Below are 23121 nucleotides of genomic sequence, written 5' to 3' on the forward strand. Positions count from 1 at the left end.
CGCAATCCTGCGCTATGCGGTCCGGAGGCGGTTAATGATCAATATCAGATCGGTGGGGGTCCGACACCCGGCGTCTCCACCGATCAGCTGTACGAGGAGTTGGCACGCATAGTGCGCACGGGCCATCTCCCTTCTCTCTTTCTGCTCACTGCTGCTGTCTATGCAAAGCTGCGGTGAACACGAAGAGAGACGTCACGGGCACACTGCGCGCCTCATCTCCTCATACTGCTGGTTCGACACCCGGCACCCCCGCCGATCTGATATTGATGACCTACCGTATCCTTAGGATAGGTCATCAATATTAAAAGCCTGAACAACCCCTTTAAGAAAGAGAATTTAGGCTTTATTAAAGTGAGCAGAATAACATACTCATTTTTAACAAACGCATGCTTGTTGATGGCCTCCACCACATCTTTAAAGGGGATTTTTGAGGTAAGAGTGTATCCATGGTGCACAACAGGCTCTCCGTCTTGACCATCCCAACAGTCAACTGTTGAAAAAAAAAAAAAAAAAGGAGAGCAGGGAGGCGTTAGAAGAAGAAACAAGCACATTAATACCAGTTCAGCTGTGAGAGCAATACTTTGACACAAAACAGGCTGTGGTGCACATTGGGACAGATTTACTAAGGCTACTTTCACACTAGTGTTTTTTGCTGGATCCGGCAGGGCTCAGCAAAAACGCTTCCGTTACTGATAATACAACTATCTGCATCCACTATAAACGGATCCGGTTGTATTATCTGTAACATAGCCAAGACTGATCAGTCATGAGCTCTACTGAAAGTCAATGGGGGACGGATCAGTTTTTTATTGTGTCAGTGAAAATGGGTCCGTCCCCATTGACTTGCATTGTGGGTCATGACAGAGCAGTCTTGCTCCGCATCCCAGAGCGGAAAGCAAACCGCAGCATGCTGCTGTTTGCTCTCCGGTATGAGAACGGAATGCAATTTGTAGCATTCCGTTCAGTTACGTTTTGTCCCCGTTGATAACGAATAGGGACAAAACGGAAGCATTTTTTTCCAGTATTGAGACCCTATGACGGATCTGAATACCGGAAAATATTAACGCTAGTGTGAAAGAAGCCTAACCCAAACTCACCAGAATTCTGTCTCAAAGTAAGCCAAAATATTGAGCCACATGCCGTACATTATTAATAATGTGTAGTAAGGAGGACATGGCTAAGTAGGCAGATATTTTTTTAAAGTAAGCCAGCCCTGAGGTGGCGTAAGCATCTTAAATAAAAACTGCAGAATATACTGGGGAACTTCAAAGCGTGAGTGACACTCTTTCAGAGTTAATGAAATCAAAGGCTCGGAAGTTAAATTAATATATTACATTCTATCACAACTAGCAGGCCAGATAAGCAGCAGCTGCATAGAGAATCATCAATCAGAAATGTCAGATAATTAATTACTTGACAAAAGCTATATATGTAATGTACGGTGTCTCCATTGTGTGCACCTGGTGTGTATGTCGGGAAAATCATCCTAGATATACATCTAATGTGCGGTATACATTTAATGTACGTTATCTCCATTGTGTGCACCTGGTGTGTATGCCGGGAAAATCATCCTAGATATACATCTAATGTGCGGTATACATCTAATGTACGGTGTCTCCATTGTGTGCACCTGGTGTGTATGCCGGGAAAATCATCCTAGATATACATCTAATGTGCGGTATACATCTAATGTACGGTGTCTCCATTGTGTGCACCTGGTGTATATGCCGGGAAAATCATCCTAGATATACATCTAATGTGCGGTATACATCTAATGTACGGTGTCTCCATTGTGTGCACCTGGTGTATATGCCGGGAAAATCATCCTAGATATACATCTAATGTGCGGTATACATCTAATGTACGGTGTCTCCATTGTGTGCACCTGGTGTATATGCCGGGAAAATCATCCTAGATATACATCTAATGTGCGGTATACATCTAATGTACGTTATCTCCATTGTGTGCACCTGGTGTATATGCCGGGAAAATCATCCTAGATTCACATCTAATGTGCGGTATACATCTAATGTATGGTATCTCTACTGTGTGCACCTGGTGTGTATGCCGGGAAAATCATCCTAGATTCACATCTAATGTGCGGTATACATTTAATGTACGTTATCTCCATTGTGTGCACCTGGTGTGTATGCCGGGAAAATCATCCTAGATTCACATCTAATGTATGGTATCTCTACTGTGTGCACCTGGTGTGCATGCCGGGAAAATCATCCTAGATATACGGATATACGGAATGTGCGGATATATATATATATCTATATATATATTTATAATTTATATATACATACATACATATATAACATCAATATCAAGTAGCGTGTTGGACCTCCTTGGCCTTAAGAACTGAAATAATTCATCATGGCATAAATTCCAATAAGTGTTGAAATCATTCCACCACAAATTAGATTCCCTGAAGAGCCCTTTCTCCCTCATCCCAGACAAGGGGGGGATTTATCAAACTGGTGTAAAGTAGAACTGGCTTAGTTGCCCATAGCAACCAATCAGATTCCACCTTTCATTTTTGACAGTTCCTTTGGAAAATAAAAGGTGGAATCTCATTGGTTGCAAAGGGCAACTGAGCCAGTTCAACTTTACACCAGTTTGATAAATTCCCCCCCATAGCCTATATCAGTGATGGTGAACCTATGGCACTGGTGCCAGAGGCGGCACTCAGAGCCCTCTCTGTGGGCACCTGCGCCCTGGAAAAAAATCTATGGTGTACCAATATGCTTTAGACTTTTCCTGCCATTCATCAGCACAGGACGCACTACATACGGCACAGGCAGCGCACTGAATGTAGGCAGGCTAATATAGCTAAATGGTAAAGTACATGGAAGATATTGGTATTCAGGTTAACTTGTCGCGTTGGCACTTTGCGATAAATAAGTGGGTATTTGGTTGCAGTTTGGGCACTTGGTCTCTGAAAGGTTCACCGTCACTGTCCTACATGATTAAAGAATGGGGACTGTGAAGGCCAGGGAAGAAAAAGGAAAGAAAACTGTCCCTTGTGGCATAGAGCATTGTCCTTCTGAAAGATGTCCTTCTGCCATAAGGTAAACAGCTACCATGAAGGAATGAACACTAAATACCTCTTAATAAAATTGGTTGACATGGAAGAAGATATGTCTTGGTCATCTCACTCTGGGGCCGCATTGCAGAGAATACAGTGTTTTAATAGTATGCAAATTAGTCCCTTGGTGCAACAAGGGTATTGCTCTTGCACGCAGGGGCTGTGCTCACTCTCCTATAGGCTGCAACCCCACCACTTTGACTGAAAGGACCAGGCAGTGAAGACATAATCACGCCTGTCTCCGAAGTCTCATGTCTGTGCCTTTGCTTGAGTGTTTGGCGCAGGCCGAACTGTACAGAAGTGGCCAGGCCGATTATTTATGTACTGCGTCTGTACTGTTCAAGAGGAATAATAAAAATTTAGACAGATTCAATCTAAAGTCTTTAGTCCATTGTTCACACTGGGCATCTGGCAGTCCCCAGATGTCTCCAGAAAAATACCTGTCGGCTACTCAAAGCTCAACTACTAATTTTTAATAAGTGTATAATAGTGGATATTGGTGGATAATAAGTGTATAATAGTGGATATTGGTGGATAATAAGTGTATAATAGTGGATATTGGTGAATAAGTGTATAATAGTGGATATTGGTGGATAAGTGTATAATAGTGGAGATTGGTGAATAAGTGTATAATAGTGGATATTGGTGGATAAGTGCATAATAGTGGATATAAGTGTATAATATGGATAAGTGCATAATAGTGGATAATAAGTGCATAATAGTGGATATTGGTGAATAAGTGTATAATAGTGGATATTGGTGGATAATAAGTGCATAATAGTGGATAATAAGTGGATATTACTGGATAATAAGTGTATAACAGTGGATACTGGTGGATAATAGTTATCTAATATCAAATAATAATAGTGGATAATAAATGTATAATAGGGTAAAATGCACATATAATATTAGATATTGGTGCATAATAAGTGTTTAATAATTATATAATAGTGGATATTAGTGGATAAAAGTGTATAATAGTGGATATTGGTGGATAATAAGTATATAATAGAGGATAATAAGTGTATAATAGTGGATATTGGTGTATAATAAGTGGATATTACTGGATAATAAGTGTATAATAGTGGATACTGGTGGATAATAGTAGATATTACTGGATAATAGGTGTATAATAGTGGATATTACTGGATAATAAGTGTATAATTGTGGATATTGGTGGATAAGTGTATAACAGTGGATACTGGTGGATAATAATAGTTATCCCATATCAAATAATAGTGGATAATAAGCGTATAATATTGTATAATAGTGGATATTGGCGGATAATAAGTGCATAATAGTGGATATTTGTGGCTAATATATTAACAATTGCACAAACTGATTGCTCTATAAAGGTTTACATTTGTTAATTGCATTATGAATTACTCATTCCTTGTTATCACTAAAAAATCTTAATAACTGCTAAGTGCCCTGTTTTATTACACAGAGATTATTTCCTGCACAAGAAATCTGTATGACTGCAGCCAAACAGAACAACAAAGAATAATTACACCATTAACAGGATTCATTAGTAAAACCAGATAAGCAACTGATAAAGCAATTAACCCGTCTACTGATGGAGGCTCGGGAAAGAACGCTAGACATGTACCAATATGATTGTTTTTCAAGTATAGACTGTCATAGACACTAGTTATTTGATGGCAGCAGATCCCACAGATATTGTGTGGATCTACCTAGAAATATCTGATGCCTATACCAACCTCAATTCTATGGGGAGGCTGAAACAAGTGGCTGACGGGCAACACGTCCCCATGCTTAGCTTAAATGGAAAGTTCTGCCGATAATTTTTTTTTTCTGCCAGTTAAAGAGCACTTCACCACAAAATGCAATGCAATCTGAAAGCACCATGTTATAGAGCAGAAGAAGCCAAGTAGATTGAGATATATAGACAGATTTTTAAGAGATTCAGTAAAACCTAATTTATAGCTTTGCTTTTTTAACTTCCTGTGATGGGTATCAGTACAGGGGGGAGGAGTTATCAGTGACTGACAGCTATCTCTTATACACACAATGCTATCAGTCACTGACAACCCCTCCATCCAGTACTAATAGCGGTTCTCAGTCAGGTTTGGTACTGGCTGGTACCTCGGTACCAAAGCCCACTTCGGATACCTATTTTTAAATATTTTTAAGTAAGCAGATAGGAATACCAAAGTTATTTACCAAAGTCTCGAGCAACTTTGGGAGACACAAAGTTTTCCCCCACAGAGCCAATACATTTTAATGCTGCATGGAAACAGATTTTCAAACCTATAAATTTAAATCTATAATCCGAAGCGCGATTCGCTTAAACCTATTGATAACCTATCCTGAGGAAAGACCATCAATGTCAAATTAATGGATAACCTCTTTAAAAAAAAAAAAATAATACAGTTGCAAGAAAAAGTATGTGAACCCTTTGGAATTATATGGATTTCTGCACAAATTGGTCATAAAATGTGATCCGATCTTCATCTAAGTCACAACAATAGACAATCACAGTCTGCTTAAACTATAACACACAAAGAATTAAATGTTACCATATTTTTATTGAACACACCATGTAAACATTCACAGTGCAGGTGGAAAAAGTATGTAAACCCCTAGACTAATGACATCTCCAAGAGCTAATTGGAGTGAGGTGTCAGCCAACTGGAGTCCAATCAATGAGATGAGACTGGAGGTGTTGGTTACAGCTGCCCTGCCCTATAAAAACACACACCAGTTCTGGGTTTGCTTTCCTGACCTCAACCCGATTGAGATGCTGTGGCATGACCTCAAGAAAGCGATTCACAGCAGACATCCCAAAAATATTGCTGAACTGAAACAGTTCTGTAAAGAGGAATGGTCAAGAATTACTCCTGACCGTTGTGCACGTCTGATCTGCAACTACAGGAAACGTTTGGTTGAAGTTATTGCTGCCAAAGGAGGTTAAACCAGTTATTAAATCCAAGGGTTCACATACTTTTTCCACCTGCACTGTGAATGTTTACATGGTGTGTTCAATAAAAACATGGTAACATTTAATTCTTTGTGTGTTATTAGTTTAAGCAGACTGTGATTGTCTATTGTTGTGACTTAGATGAAGATCAGATCACATTTTATGACCAATTTGTGCAGAAATCCATATCATTCCAAAGGGTTCACATACTTTTTCTTGCAACTGTATATGTCAATTTCTGATGACACCTTTCCTTTAAGGCCTTTTTACACTGGCTGATGACTGGCCATAAAACTTTTGTCCCATATAAACATGCCCAGCAATATGCCGACAAACAAGCAAATTCTCGTGTCCCACTAATCTCATCTTTTATGCGGGCATTTTTGTGTAAACAGGGGCTGTAATGCCAACAATATGCAAACTGTATGGAACGATTGATCGTAGTAATGATCATTCATCCCAATAAAATTGCTTCATTTAAATGTGCAAAACGAGAGTCAGTCGACATGCGATATCATCAATTGGCGCTCATTTACAAACAGATTATCTGCACAGGTAAATGGGCTTTTAGATATACTGTACCGTAGAATCGGACAGATCGAATCTAACTCAACTGATTTATTTTACACAATGACAGATGCCTCCAAAATAACAATATCATGTACCTGGGTACTGTGTCACTAACCTACCTTCTATACATCGGCAGCCATCTTGTAACACCCAAGCATACATATCCACCTTTGACTGAGATAGAAGTTGGTCCCCAGTTAGATACGTATTATGAGATGATGCAATGTAATAGTTGGATAACGGCTGCTCCATATCCTGGTAAATTTCACTATGCAAAGGGTTAAATATATCGCCTGCAGGGCTTCTCATGAAGCTGGTAAAACCTCCAGGGAAAAATAAAACAAAGCACTGTCATTTCCTTGGGTTATAATTGTAACATCTGTATTATGAACATTATAAGTCTGCAGCAAACATGCTGATAAAGTAACATTGAGCTTGAGTACATTGTGTGACAAATGAAAGCAAAGAATGCAGCTCCACAAAACATGGCACAGTTGGCAGCTATTTGGAGTACTCCATACTGCCTACATATCAAGCATTATACAGAGAATACCATGTACACCTCATGCTAACATAGCCATAAACATCTCAAAACAACGTGTGCGTATAAAGGGACTTCTGTGTTCTTGCAGATTGCAAAAGATCCCTTTAGCGTTTTGCGACTTTATTAACCATCTATTCCCTAGCTTTAATATTCAGTATGGCAACAGGGTTTTTTTTTTATAATATGGTCCAGCGGTCACGTGCTGTTCAGGCATATGTGACCAATGAGACTAGTGACTGGCTGCAGCAATCTTATGAACGATGAACGGCACATCCATCGGGGATCGGACAGTAGGACATTTAAAAGGTGAGTAAGGTTTTTAGTTCATTTGAAACCGCTTCCTGCTCTGTGCCAAAGTTTTACAAAATCTTGGAAAATCTCTGCATATTATAGAGCAGCTGAGCAGATTGATATATAGTTTTGTGTGAAAAGAATCAGAAAAACTTCTAATTTATACATTTAAATCACTGCTCTTTCTGACTTCAGTTGTACACAGGGGAGGTGTTACACAGAGAATGCTATCAGTCACTGATAAGTGTGCATACAGAGATAGCTGTAAGTCACTGGTAGCTGTAAACAACGGAGGTGTTATTAAATGATTGACAGCATTTACTGTATAAGTGTGTATACATAGATAGTCAGCCTAGACAGGGGAGGTGTTATCAGTGACTGATAGCATTCTCTGTGTAAGTGTGTATACAGAGACAGCTGTCAGTCACTAGTAGCTGTACACAAGGGAGGTGTTATCAGTGATTGATAGCATTCTCTACGTTAGTGTGTATATAAAAATAGCTGTCACCTTCCCCAAGAACAATTAAATCAGAAACAGCAAAGATTTAAATGTATAAAATACAAATTTTGTAGATCCCCCCCCCCCCCCCAAAAAAAACTATATATCAATCTGCTCAACATCTCCTGCTCTATAACATGCTGCCCGCTGATTGCTCAAATTCGCAACCTGAAATGGCTGATCACATAGAACACAGGACATTACCATAATATAAAATAAGTTATATAGTTGAATATCTGGGCATATTCGATATGTCTCCATGAACACTACTTAAAGCTAGAGTATGCAAAGCCAGACTTTGTACATAAGGTAAGTCACAGAAAGCAATTCAACAGCATGTTAAGAAAAACTGATAGATCAAAGCTAAAGCAGCAAGAAAACTATTATATAAATGTGTAAAATTCAACATATGGATGTCGTTGAAATAATATATGGGAATGAAGGGTTAATCTAGATTTAGAACAGGCTCCTGGTACAGCTTAGAAGGGTTGGGATTAACATGTATTTTGAGATTCAGGTTGGATAAGGACATGGGATGTTTAGTGTAAATTCACACACAGCAGATTTGTTCCAGAAATTTCTGCAAATGCCCCATTAATCAGAATGCAGAAAACCATGCACATGCTGCAGAAACCACCCCATTTAATAGCATGGAACAGATTTTCAGTCACAGAAATTTCAGCAACAAATCTGTCACATATATCCAAAACACACCATGTCCTTAATTAACCTCAACCTCAATAGATGCCTTATGGCTGCTCTTTTTTCCTGAAAATTAAATTTAAGAAGTGTCCCCATTAAAGGTGCCATCCATTTTTCCTATATTGAGGACCACTATCAAATCAGAGAGTGGCTGACTCCCGACACCCCCGCCAATCCACTACTTGAAGAGACCATGTAACTACATCTGCTCCGCCCCAATGGTCTTCAAACAGCCGATTTATGGGGGAGCCAGGGGTCGGTCCTAAAGATAGGTCATCAATATGGAAAAAAAAGTGGAGTTATTTACAAAAAAAAAAAAAAAGAAGTCTTCACACATAACTTTACGGCATGTTCCAGCATCAACAAAATATTTCATATATTTTAATACTATGGCATGATAAGCAAGTCCAATACCCAGCATGTAAACTTTCAGGAAGGAGGAACAAAAGCTCGTATTGTCTGCTGCAGAGCAGAATGGAGAGATATTTGACCTATTTTTTATTTTTGTGCTGATGGATACAGCTGAGAATGTTAAATAAAGTTAGTTTCAAAATTAACATACCATCTGTGACCTTGTTTTTACAACCTTAGGGCTTCTGCAACTACTGTAGCATTCAAAGAAAATAAGACAATCATTTCCAATTCATTAGTTAATAAAAAGTTCCAGAACATTCAGTGGTTGAAAAGAAGCCTTGCTCTCTGCACGCAATAGCTATTGTACCCAGGCCGCCTAGTCTGCCCAGCTTTACTAACAAATCGGAATTATGGGCACAACTTTGAGTTGGCTACCTGAACAAAAGCCTTACCTAAAAAAAAATAAAAAATATTCTGTAATGTCATTAGTATTATACTGAATGAGCTCTGTGTGGAGACTGACTGGAAGTACTGCATGATATGCTCCATGGGAAAATAATATGCAAAGAGGTTTCTCCCAAGGAAAGAGAACTATCTAAGCCATCTTGTGGAAGTCGGGACTCCCCCATACACATTAGATGGTCACCTGGGCCAGCTGAAAACAGATGATTTGAGAGAGGAAGATTTGGATGGCTATATAATTCCTCTCCGACGGCCAATGTGAGAAGGTAGTATTACATAGTGGTCATTCAGAAGAGAAGGAATTCTCATATTTGGATAAGCATTATTAATATATTTATATAAGAACAGTTGCTTGCAGCACATAATACAGGTCGAGAAGATGTAACCCTACCTTCTATTCCCAGCACATTTTGCGCCTTGTTTTCTTCCGAAACTTCAAACTTCTGTATAATGTCAAGACAGTATTCTGTTGTCACATTATTCATCTGTTGAGAGAAATTACAGCATTGTTGTGAGTTGTTCTCATCTATGGTACACTGAGTGTTAATTCAGTGGAAAGTCTGGACCCAGGGCTATGGCAGAAATCACTTTGATAAAGCTCGAGATGCAGTGAACCGTTAATAAACTGTCAGCACTAAAGTCATAAATATTGAATTTTAGGAGCGCTCCAAAGGATCCTCTGGCTCAGCTTCAAAGGACACAAAGCAAGTACCAGATAACGTGGAGGTTCCGATAGATAAGTCTGTAGACCACGATCAACATAAAAATCTCATTGAAAATAATACATTATACTGGGAGTCATTTTGACCCTGATAAAGGCTCTGAATCATAAAAGCTGTGTGCCAGTATATGGAGGCCAACCAGTAAAAAGTGTCAAGATGGCGCTAACCAGGGGAGAGTCCAGAATTTTAAACTGAGGGTCAGAATAGGCCAACAATGTATGGTCATGGAGGCCTGAACCCTGCCAGGCCAACCATTAGCAGAATGATTGCCGTGACCATGCAGTGTCTGGTGCCATGGCCCAGGCCATTCAGTTGAATAAGGATAAACCCTTTTAGAAAAATCCCAGAAAACTCTTAAACACGAATATGGTTGTGCATGGTTAGTTTATAGACTAGGATACCAGGGTTTCATTTATAAGTTTCGCACTTTAGATATCCCAGGATGTGGATGAAGCAGTTATGTGGCAACCATGACATCACAGGAACAAAAACTTCTGAGATTCAAATGTACAAAATTATTGAACATTGTGATAAATAACTGTCATTTTATTGAAGCTACTACTACTTTTTTTCCCCCATGATGAACCTACTCTCTACACCCTGTGTTTGGCTGGATTTAAAGACAGTTTTTCATTCCTATCAGACAAATTCCATTACCTGTAAGATTAGCCATTTTAGGCTGGATTTACATGCGACTCAATAGCTGGGGATTTGCAGTTGCAGAATTTCATACAGGAAATCTACAGAGATGTAAAGTATGATTCGGAAGTCAAGCCAGCACTACCCGTATGATCTCTCGTGCAGGGACCCAGTCCAGTCCGCAAACACTCCAGGAAAAGATGTCCAGGACTGAGATGAAAATAAAATCTTCAATCGTTATCTGGCTTCATGTACAAACCGGATTCCAAAAAAGTTGGGACACTATAAAAAATCGTGAATAAAAACTGAATGCAATGATGTGGAGGTGCCAACTTCTAATATTTTATTCAGAATAGAACATAAATCACAGAACAAAAGTTTAAACTGAGAAAATGTACCATTTTAAGGGAAAAATATGTTGAATCAGAATTTCATGGTGTCAACAAATCCCCAAAAAGTTGGGACAAGGCCATTTTCACCACTGTGTGGCATCTCCCCTTCTTCTTACAACACTCAACAGACGTCTGGGGACCGAGGAGACCAGTTTCTCAAGTTTAGAAATAGGAATGCTCTCCCATTCTTGTCTAATACAGGCCTCTAACTGTTCAATCATCTTGGGCCTTCTTTGTTGCACCTTCCTCTTTATGATGCGCCAAATGTTCTCTATAGGTGAAAGATCTGGACTGCAGACTGGCCATTTCAGTACCCGGATCCTTCTCCTACGCAGCCACGATGTTGTCATTGGTGCCCGAATGTGGTCTGGCATTATCTTGTTGAAAAATGCAGGGTCTTTCCTGAAAGAGATGACGTCTGGATGGGAGCATATGTTGTTCTAGAACCTGAATATATTTTTCTGCATTGATGGTGCCTTTCCAGACATGCAAGCTGCCCATGCCACACGCACTCATGCAACCCCATACCATCAGAGATGCAGGCTTTTGAACTGAGCGTTGATAACAACTTGGGTTGTCCTTGTCCTCTTTGGTCCGGATGACATGGCGTCCCAGATTTCCAAAAAGAACTTTGACTCGTGACTCGTCTGACCACAGAACAGTCTTCCATTTTGCCACACTCCATTTTAAATGATCCCTGGCCCAGTGAAAACGCCTGAGCTTGTGGATCTTGCTTAGAAATGGCTTCTTCTTTGCACTGTAGAGTATCAGCTGGCAACGGCGGATGGCACAGTGGATTGTGTTCACTGACAATGGTTTCTGGAAGTATTCCTGAGCCCATTCTGTGATTTCCTTTACAGTAGCATTCCTGTTTGTGGTGCAGTGTAGTTTAAGGGCCCGGAGATCACGGGCATCCAGTATGGTTTTACGGCCTTGACCCTTACGCACAGAGATTGTTCCAGATTCTCTGAATCTTCGGATGATGTTATGCACAGTTGATGATGATAGATGCAAAGTCTTTGCAATTTTTCACTGGGTAACACCTTTCTGATATTGCTCCACTATCTTTCTGCGCAACATTGTGGGAATTGGTGATCCTCTACCCATCTTGGCTTCTGAGAGACACTGCCACTCTGAGAAGCTCTTTTTATACCCAATCATGTTGCCAATTGACCTAATTAGTGTTAATTGGTCTTCCAGCTCTTCGTTATGCTCAAATTTACTTTTTCCAGCCTCTTATTGCTACTTGTCCCAACTTTTTGGGGACTTTTTGACACCGTGAAAATTTGAAATCAACGTATTTTTCCTTTAAAATGATACATTTACTCGGATTAAACGTTTGATTTGTCATCTAAGTTCTATTACAAATAAAATATTGACATTTGCCATCTCCACATCATTGCATTCAGTTTTTATTCACAATTTGTTTAGTGTCCCAACTTTTTTGGAATCCGGTTTGTAAAAAACATACATCTCCACATGCAAGGAGGTAACTTTACCAATTTCTAAGTGGAGATGTATTTTTTACACAAAGCCATATAAAGATTGAAGATTTAATGTTCATCTCAGTCCTGGACATCTTTTCCCCAGAGTTATATAGTACCAGCAAAGTGCATGCAAAAACCTCAGCGTACAGCCTCATGCACACGAACATGCACGACACCAACCATGGGGCTGCCGCATACAGATCACGGACCCATTCACTTGAATGGAGTCTGTGATCCACATCCGACTGTCCGCACCGAAAAAAGGTATTGCATTTTTGCGGTGTGGAGGTACGGACAGAAAACCGCGCACCGCATCTCACGGATTCACTCGAATGGGTCTGCATCCGTGATGCGGGGTGCACACGGCCGATGCGCATGTATTGCAGACACGCTGAGCCCTTAAATTCACCCATGCAATTGAAAGAGTTTCCACAATAAAAACTGCATATAGTTCATGCATTTTTTTGTTGGTTTTGGTGTGGGTGTTGAGAAGAACTGCCGCAGAAACCTCTGCAGAAAGTACCACAACAACTTCCGGTACATGTGGATGTATTCTAAGCTGTCCATGTATATTAAAATGTAAGTTGGGCTAATCGACTAATTTTGGGGGAGATTGGCCAGGAAAATAAGGATCAGACAACATGCATTTTAATATGCTGGATCATTCTTTCCCCATTACAATATACATGAATGCTGAACCAAGCAGAGCTGGCGGCGGAGCCAGGTGAAATAACTGGCTGGCTACTGCACGTGTATGACCAGCTTTACATGCACATAACTTAGAATATTGTGCAAAGTTCATTTATTTCAGTAATGCAACTTAAAAGGTGAAACTAACATATGAGATAGACTCGTTACATGCAAAGTGAGAAATTTCAAGCCTTTGTTATAATTTGGATGATTATAGCTTACAGTTTATGAAAACCCCAAAGTCACAATCTCAGGTCCCCTTTGCTCAGGGGGTATGGATTAATTAGCTGACTAGAGTGTGACGCTTTGAGCCTAGCATATTGAACCTTTTCACAATATTCAAATTTTAAGCTGCATTAATGCAATTTCTTTTAATTTGTATTACCGAAATAAATGAACTTTTGCACGATATTCTAATTTTTCGAGTTTCACCTGTAGTTATAAATAATTTCATTTCCTATGAAGAAACTGTCTGAGATCTTTTCCTTTTGCTGCCAACAATCACAGAAATAATGGAGCCTAGCAGACTAAAAATTTCTGCCACAAAAGACAGACATCAATCAGACTAACAGTTCATGTACGCACCACTCCAAACTGGATGTCAAAATGTGTCCATGTACCCGAAGGACTACATACTGTATGAGGAAAGTGCATGTACATTATCCTAAATGCGGTGCTTATTCATAAATCCATACAACGCGTTTCAAGGTCCATCTGACCACCCTCTTCGGTTCTTCATGTCACAGAAAAAAAAGGTGGTGGATCAACCCTAAAGTCCACTCTTCTGTTGCATGAAAAAAGCACCACTTTTTATATACAGTAGTTCGGCATTCTGCTTGGTGGTGCCAGTGCTGAACGGATTCTTGAATTGTGATCTACATATAAAAATGTAGAAATACATTTATCAATGAGAGGGACAGAATAGCGCAGGGAAGCTGCAGGGTTTAGCAAAACTCCCATGGCTTCCCTGTCAGTCAGCACGGTCTGTTTTACAGTGCGTCAGCCTCTAAGGGCATGGAAATTGGATATCTGAGCTGTTGCTCTATGGTTACAATACTTTTTCTGCTAGAAGTACTGTATATTAGGGTTTTCCCCATATGGCTTTTTTTTTTTTTTTTATAAAAGTGTAAGGTGAAGGAATACATATAGCATCCATAACACTCTCTCCACCAGTGGCTCCTTAGTATAGAAAGGCTTTAAAACAAAAGGAGCGCTGCCATGTAGTGAGACCAGAAGTACAGTGCCCCCTTCTGGATTTTAAGATGTAGTGGGAATCTGCCCAGCTCAGCTCAACAGGCACAGATAGAGGTACTCTAATGGATTTGGAGGCGACTGCAGAATTCCAATTGAAATATTATTTTTGGTTGAAATCTATATCTATCCCATCTAATCTACATACCTATTGATCTCATCTAATCTATCTATCTATTCTATCCATCCAATCTATCTAAAGTAATCTACAGTATATCTGGACAGAAAAATAAATTTTGCAGCACTCCCAGAAAGCATTAGTAGTGAAGTCCTTTATTTACCAGTGCAACGTTTCAGTTCTTAGGCCATGTTCACGTCACCATTTCAGTTTCAGTTTTTCTGATATGTCAGAAGAACATAAAAAAAATAAAAAAAATGGATCCTTTATTTTGAGCATTCGTTATGTTCATTTTACATCTGTTTTAGCCAATTCCATCTGAGATCTGTTATTTTAGACAGACGAAAAAGTAGTTTGTGGAGGACTTTTTCTCCCAACTAAAGCTCCATTCACACGTCTGCAACGTGTTTTGCAGATCCACGGATCCGCAAAACACGGACAGCGGCAATGTGCGTTCCGCATTTTGTGGACCGCACATTGCTGGCACTAATAGATAATGCCTGTTCTTGTCCGCAATTGCGCAGTGGGATCGTGCATGGGCAGAGACTTGCACGATCCCAGCTTCACAGCAGGATGTCAATCACAGTGAAGGGAGGGCGGGTTTAGCTTGACTTGAAGCAAGGAGGCCTCTTGCTTCAAGCTGACTCTGAGGATAGCGAAAACACTGATTAAAAACTGTGTTTTTATAAAGTATACAACACCCAGTGGAGGAATGAAAAACATGATTGCACACTACTAAAAGAAGGCGTAAGGAACGATGTCACTGATGGCGCCCTGGCTGCGACTGACCAGTTTGGCAATCTTATCAAATGGCCACAGAAGTCTGCATGCGTCGCGCATTAGCAGCCACTGGCTCAATGAAAAGAAACCAAGCTCCCCAGAACCTGTCCTGCTGCACAGTTCGTACAGGTAGTCGTTAAAGGCACAATGCTGCTGAAGCAGCCTATCAAGCATATACAAGGTGGAGTTCCAGAACGTTGGGCTGTCACAAATCAGACATCTGACAGGGAGGTGGTGTCGCCGCTGAACGTCAGCAAGGCGAGCCATGGCCATGTAAGATCTTCTAAAATGGCCAGAGATTTTCCTGGCCTGCCACAAAACGTCCTGCACCCCGGGGAATTTAGCAACAAATCGCTGCATGACTAAATTCAGGACGTGTGCCATGCACGGCATGTGTCGTTTTGCCCTGTTTCACCGTGCTCAGCAGATTGGCATCGTTGTCACACACCACTTTACCAACTGTCAAATTGAGCGGGGTTAGCCACTGATCGGCCTGTGACTGCAGAGCTGAAAGCAGTGCAGGACTGGTGTGGTTCTAGGCTTCCAGACACACCAGCCGCAGCACAGCATGGCAACGTCTCACCTGGGACGTCGAATAGGTTCTGGGGAGCTTGGGGGATGCAGCGGAAGAGGCGGTAGCAGTGGAAAAGGAGGAGTCAGCCGAGGAGGAGATGGAGAATGGAGTAGGAGGAGGAGAAGAAGAGGCAAGCCTGCATGAAATCCTTGGCAGTAACACCAAATCCACACGGGAGCAACGGGTTACATGCTCGACGGCCGTCAGAAGGTTCACCCAGTGGGCAGAAAAAGTTATGTACCTTCCCTGCCCGTGTTTGACCACGTGTCTGTGGTCAGATGTATCTTGGCACCGACACTGTGTGCCAGAGATATATTCACTTGCTGCTGAACGTGGCCATATAGCTATGGGATGCCCCGACAAGCCAGAACATTTGGGCCACGGAAGCATGCTTTCTGCCAGATGAACGCAACGACGGCTCAGTGGAAGGTGGAGTGGAGGACAAATGGGAGAAAAGAGAGGGAGAAGAGGCAGGACGTGGAGAGCCTGGAGTGTTGCTTTGGGGGTTCTTACGGTGTTGCTCCCACTGAGCTCGGTGATGGAAGGCCAGGTGCATTCTTAAGGCGGTCATCCCCAGGTGAGTGTTGGGCTTACTGCGACTTATGTGTTGACAGCACAGGCTGCAGATGGCAACACTATTGTCAGCAGCTGACACGTTAAAAAAAGCCCACACTGCGGAGCCATGTGCTGGCGTCCTGGGAGCACCAGAGGTGATCGTGCGTGGTGAATGGCTCGCTCCAGATACATTTGCAGTCTGCTTTTTGCCTACTGTGCCTTGCGAGCTCTGCCTGCTTCTCCTTCCTCTCTGCTGCTCTGTCCCTCCCTCTGAACTCCCCTCCTCTTCCTCTCTTGTGGGCACCCACATGACGTCCATCGACACGTCATCATCGTCACCTTCAACACCACTGACATTTGACATCTCAAAATAGGCAGCAACAGCGGGGACCTCCCTCCTTGGGCTGATCTGGGTACAGTTGTCAGACCGCTGGGTGGTGGCCGTTTATACCTCCTCTTCCTATGTCAAGAATAGCTGTGCATCGGTAAGATCTGGGAATAGATGGGAATTAATTCCTCTGACTCAAGTGGAGGGGCTATGGTGGTGGTGGTGTATTTGGGGGTACACAAAGGAGAGAGTGAGGAGGGTGAAGATACAGAGAATGAGGAGGATGCAGAAGTGGAAGGCTGAGTGAGCCACTCAACCAACTCTAGTGCGTCCTTTGAAGTAATCGCACGCGCCTTCTCCAAGTTCCCACTTAGGCTCCGGCGTAGTGCACCTGCCCGACCTCTACCACCCCCGAGGAACAGCCTTCCTCTTCCTCTGCCTCTCATTTTTAAAATTACCCTGTGCCTAAGTCCCTAGAGAAGAGCAGTATTTGTGGAAGCCGGTATATCGCAGCCCTCAATCAGTATTTTGTGAAAGCAGGTATATTGCAGGCCTCAATCAATATTTGGTAGAAATAGGTATATTTAACCCCTCAATCAGTATTTTGTGGAAACAGGTATATCAAACCCCTTAATCAGTATTTTGTGGAAGCAGGAATATCGCAGGCCTCAATCAATATTTGGTGGAAGCAGGTATATCAAACCGCTTAATCAGTATTTTGTGGAAGCAGGTATATTGCACCACTAAATCAATATTTGGTGGAAACAGGTATATCAAACCCCTTAATCAGTATTTTATGGAAGCAGGTATATCACACCCCTTAATCAATATTTGGTGGAAGCAGGAATATCACAGTGCTCAATCAATATTTGGTGGAAACAGGTATATCAAACCCCTTAATCAGTATTTTGTGGAAGCAGGTATAATCGCACCCCTCAATCAATATTTGGTGGAAGCAGGTATATCAAACGCCTTAATCAGTAGTTTGGGGAAGCAGGTATATCATACCTCTCAATTAAATTTTTTGCCACAACAGTTATATCACACCACCCCGTTTATTTGGGGCAACAGGTATATTGCAGCCCTCAATCAGTATTTTGTGGAAGAAGGTATATCACGCCCCTTAATCAGTTTTTTGGGGGGGCAACAGTTATATCACACCCGTTGCAATTAGTTCCAATAGCGTTTGTCCCTCTATATAGCTGCGGTATCGCAGCAGAACCGCACACAACTGCTGCAGAATACAGCATTTGGTGTCTCTAACAGCCTGTCCCTGCTCCACAAAGCAACCTCTCCCTACCCTGGCAAAACACAGAATGTAAAATAGCTGACAGATCGGGTTCTTTTAAAAGGTGGGGGTGTGTCCATGTGCTTGAACATCTCAATTGGCTGTCCTGTCCCACCTGATGTTCACATGTTCGGTGAATAGCGAATGCACAAAGTTCGCCGCGAAACGACCGCCGGGCGAAACCACAAGGCCATCTCTAATGATAAGATGAAACATAATTGTGTGTACCTAACCATGGAATGCCGATACACTAACCATTATCGACCCACAGCTTTGTGTCTATACATATGACTAATGGCATCTCAAACATTATACTGCACATCAGTGATGAGAACTTATGCGATCTAGCATCATCCAAGTTTCAAACTCGCACAAGTCAAATTATTATTATAATTACTATGGTAATGATAAATAAATGAATGAATGAATGAAGCACCTAGCAAATCTGTGAATAAAGCCATCGGCATAATGCCCCATTCACACTGTCAGTGTTCCTGTTCAGAATTTTTTATCAGTGATTGTAAGCCAAAACCAGGTGTGGCTCTAAACACAGAACAGGTGCAGATCTTTTCCTTCTACCTGATGTCTGTGGAGGCTCCAATCCTGGTTTTGGCTCACAATCACTGATGAAAATCACTGGCCAAACACTGATGTGCTCATACTGTAAAGTGACTACATTAGCTGAATGGCTGTGTCGCTACTGTTATACCTATGTCTATCAAATTACTATCTAATATCTATCTAGTGAAGATTGACAAAGGCCTTATTGGGAAGCACGGTGACTTAATGTTTAGCATTGGTGCCTTGCACCGCTGGGGTCCTAGGCTCGAATCTGACCAAGGACAACATCTGCATGGAGTCTGTAGGTTCTCCCCGTGTTTGCATGGGTTTCCTCTGGGTACTCCGGTTTCCTCCCACACTCCAAAGACATACTGATAGGGAACTTAGATTGTGAGCCCCATTGGAGACAGATGCTAATGGCTGTAAAGTGCTGCAGAATATGTCAGCACTATATAAGTGCTTAAAATAAATAAAATAAATTGTGCTGGGTTGAAACATCGCAGGAAGGGTGAATAAAGGGAGTCCGTTTCTCTCGTCACGTACCTTGAAGTGCTGTCTCATTTATTTATTTTTTGTATAAGAGCCTTTGGCCAAAGACCTATAAGGAATTTGCACCTAGTCTTCATTATTGTACTCATTGTGCTGCTCTTCTCTTGTATCCATCTACAGTATCTATCTACAGTATATATCCATTTTATATCTATTTATCCAACTCATATATATCCAATATCAATCCACAGAATCTATCTACCTACGGTATCTATCTACAGTATCTCTCTATCCATTGCTTCTAAAGACTACAATACACTGGTTGTCAGCATACAGCAATATGCAAAGGTTAAAACAAAACACCAAACTGTTGTAGAGAATGTCGCATAAACCTCCACTACGACCTGATTTCTTTTTCCAGGACATTGCTGGATATCAGTTCTTAGACAGATGGCACATTGACCGAGACATATATCTGGACAGAACGAGATGCCTGGAATTTCAACTCTAGCTTATTATTACAAAGAAGAAACCAATGCGAAATACACAACATTTGTCTGTTGATTACTGAGATCATTCTTTAAATAAGTGATCTGGTTGCCTTTCAAACACTTACCTGATGTACTGCACCGGGTAATACTCTGATTCTGAGATAAAGCGTGTGTATATTGCAGTAGACAGTAATCTGGTACATTGCTCAACATTAATTTCCTTTTCTGATACTTATCTTTTGTTTATTTCAGGCATATGATAAACTTCTCTCAAAGTTTGTGTGGGACTCCGACACCCTTGGGTCAGGTCATTACCAGTGTACATTCATCAAAGATGCCAGATTATTGTTACTGCCACTTTATCAGTGTAAGCATGGCTAACCACTGTAGATAGCTGCTGGCTGAACACTGGTTCAATTGACTGGTATCTCTCCCGACTTCCCCATAAATATGTATGTTCAGCTCAGGCATAGTGAAATCAAACATACATGATCCAAGCTTTTCCCCCTAACATCTGCTATTTGGAGATGTTCACAAAATACACACCCCTCCTGAAATTGGAAGAAAATCCACGCACATATCTACTAGATGCCCTAATAAAAAGAAGCAAGATTTTAACAGTCCAACCAACGGGCCGAGAGATATTAAGTGAAAACGGTGCTGAGGATGCATCCACAGGATACCTCTAATCTCACTACCGCAGACCATGCTCTGCAGATAAGGAGTCCAGATCACTACTTTTTATATTCCGATTGCAGAAAGAAAATAAAAAAATCAAGATGTGGACTTCTCATGGGCAGTACTACTTATAATAGCTTTCTCACCATGACAGATCCTTACAGATCCAGGATCGTGGTGACAGATTCCCAATACCTTTCTCACCAGGACAGATCCAGGATTGTGGTGACAGACAGTGGCGTAGCTAGAAATGACTGGGCCCCACAGCATAATTTTTGAATGGGGCTCCATCCCACAGTAATTTTTTAGAGAGCCCTTCCTTTCATGCTGCCCCCATTCCTGTGGCTAGTAAAGATCGCTCTCTCAGACCAGGGCCGGCAGCTGATCAATCCGTTTTATACACTGTCTATACTGCCACTGTATATCATTTCATTATGTAATACTGTTGACGGGGCCCTGACCAAATCCTTTAGTCCTCCACCTAACCCTGGGTTCAGACCTGAGCGTTCTGAAACGAGCGCTCTGTATGCGCGATTGTACGGGCGTTTACAATCGCGCATACAGAGACAGGCGTGCACACATTGTCGCGCGTTCCCGAATATCTATGTGCGGGAACGCGCGACAAACGCCCCAAAAAAAAGCTCAAGCACTTGTTTGAGCGTCGGGCGTTTTACAGCGCGATCGTACACGCTGTAAAACGCCCAGGTGAGAACCATTCCCATAGGGAATCATTGGTTCTTGCCTGTTGTGCGTTTTACAGCGCGTAGGAACGCGCTGTAAAATGCTCAGGTCTGAACCCAGGGTAATGGATGGGCCCCTTCTGGGTCAGGGCCACAAAGCTGCAGCTTCCCCTATAGCTACGCCCCTGGTGACAGATTCCCAATAGCTTTCTCACCATGACAGATCCTTACAGATCCAGGATCATGGTGACAAATTTCCAATAGCTTTCTCACCATGACAGATCCTTACAGATCCAGGATTGTGGTGACAGATTCCCAATAGGTTTCTCACCATGACAGATCCTTACACATTTGCATATTATGATCAATTGCACATTAATTATGATATAGCTTGGATAACATAATAATGAGCCAAACATCTTGTCCGTACCTTTTGTTCCACTTTTAGAAACTGGGCAAGTTCTTCCACTGTTAAGTGATCTTTCTTATCACTGTAACTTAAGAGCAGCAGGTATAGATCCCTTCGTAATGACATCATTTTGTAGAACACAGAGAACTCCTCAAAGGTTAACGTGCCCTGATTCTCATCCGTGTCTGCTTCCTGTAAAAGAAATGTTTCACATCATACAAAGGAAGTCAGTGCTTTACATTACAGCACAAACTATGCTGGTCAACTGTCAGGTTTATCAGTGTTATCACCCTAATCCTTTCTTAGTTTAATCCATCAGCTAGTAACCTTTGTTGGGTGTCAACAGCTTATTAAAGGGAATGTGTCATTATAAAATGACCTATTGTTCATGCAAATATCACCTATTTTTATGCTAAATATTTTTTTTATTTATGGTGATTTTTGTTTTAAAGGGGTTTTCCGAGACTTAAATACTGCTGACCTATCCTCTGGATAGGTCATCAGAAGGGATGAGCGAATCGAAGTCAATTTACATAAAACTTAGTTGTAATACAGTACGGTGCGGGAGCATATCATTTACCATGTCACTAGTTTTTATTTTTTTATTTTTTAAATTGTGCAGTTTTTGCATTGATCACTTAACTAATATGTGAAAACTAGGGATGAGCGAACTCGAACTGTATAGTTCGGGTTCGTACCGAATTTTGGGGTGTCCGTGACACGGACCCGAACCCGGACATTTTCGTAAAAGTCCGGGTTCGGGTTCGGTGTTCGTCGCTTTCTTCGCGCTTTTGTGACGCTTTCTTGGCGCTTTTTGAAAGGCTGCAAAGCAGCCAATCAACAAGCGTCATACTACTTGCCCCAAGAGGCCATCACAGCCATGCCTACTATTGGCATGGCTGTGATTGGCCAGAGCACCATGTGACCCAGCCTCTATTTAAGCTGGAGTCACATAGCGCCGCCCGTCACTCTGCTCTGATTAGCGTAGGGAGAGGTTGCGGCTGCGACAGTAGGGCGAGATTAGGCAGATTAACTCCTCCAAAGGACTTGATTAACTGATCGATCTGCAGCTGTGGATCATTGAGCTGCTGATCCTCAATTGCTCACTGTTTTTAGGCTGCACAGACCGTTTGTCAGTCTCATTTTTCTGGGGTGATCGGCGGCCATTTTGTGTCTTGTGGTGCGCCAGCACAAGCTGCGACCAAGTGCATTTAACCCTCAATGGTGTGGTTGTTTTTTGGCTAAAGCCTACATCAGGGTGAAGCTGTCACACCAAGTGCATTTAACCAGCAATAGTCTGTTCATTTTTTGGCCATATACAAAATCAGGGGCAAGCTGCGCCTGTCACCAAGTGCATTTAACCCTCAATGGTGTGGTTGTTTTTTGGCTAAAGCCTACATCAGGGTGAAGCTGTCACACCAAGTGCATTTAACCAGCAATAGTCTGTTCATTTTTTGGCCATATCCCAGTCTAATTCTGTCACTAAATCCATACCGGTCACCCAGCGCCTAAATACTAGGCCTCAAATTTATATC

General features: G+C 41.6%; 1 protein-coding gene across 1 annotated transcript in view; it reads right to left on the bottom strand.

The window, feature by feature from the left end:
- PLCH1 (phospholipase C eta 1) overlaps positions 1-23121 on the bottom strand; it is a 263641-nt gene that overhangs the window by 80615 nt on the left and 159905 nt on the right. Inside the window, exons 6-9 of the mRNA XM_044290631.1 lie at positions 21608-21778; positions 9846-9939; positions 6722-6925; positions 370-490 (exon numbers count right to left, since the gene is read on the bottom strand). Of these exons, the coding sequence (XP_044146566.1) occupies positions 370-490; positions 6722-6925; positions 9846-9939; positions 21608-21778 (590 nt within the window). The remainder of the gene's footprint in view (positions 1-369; positions 491-6721; positions 6926-9845; positions 9940-21607; positions 21779-23121) is intronic.

This window comes from Bufo gargarizans, chromosome 4 (assembly GCF_014858855.1).
Source record: "Bufo gargarizans isolate SCDJY-AF-19 chromosome 4, ASM1485885v1, whole genome shotgun sequence".
Lineage (NCBI taxonomy): Eukaryota > Metazoa > Chordata > Amphibia > Anura > Bufonidae > Bufo > Bufo gargarizans.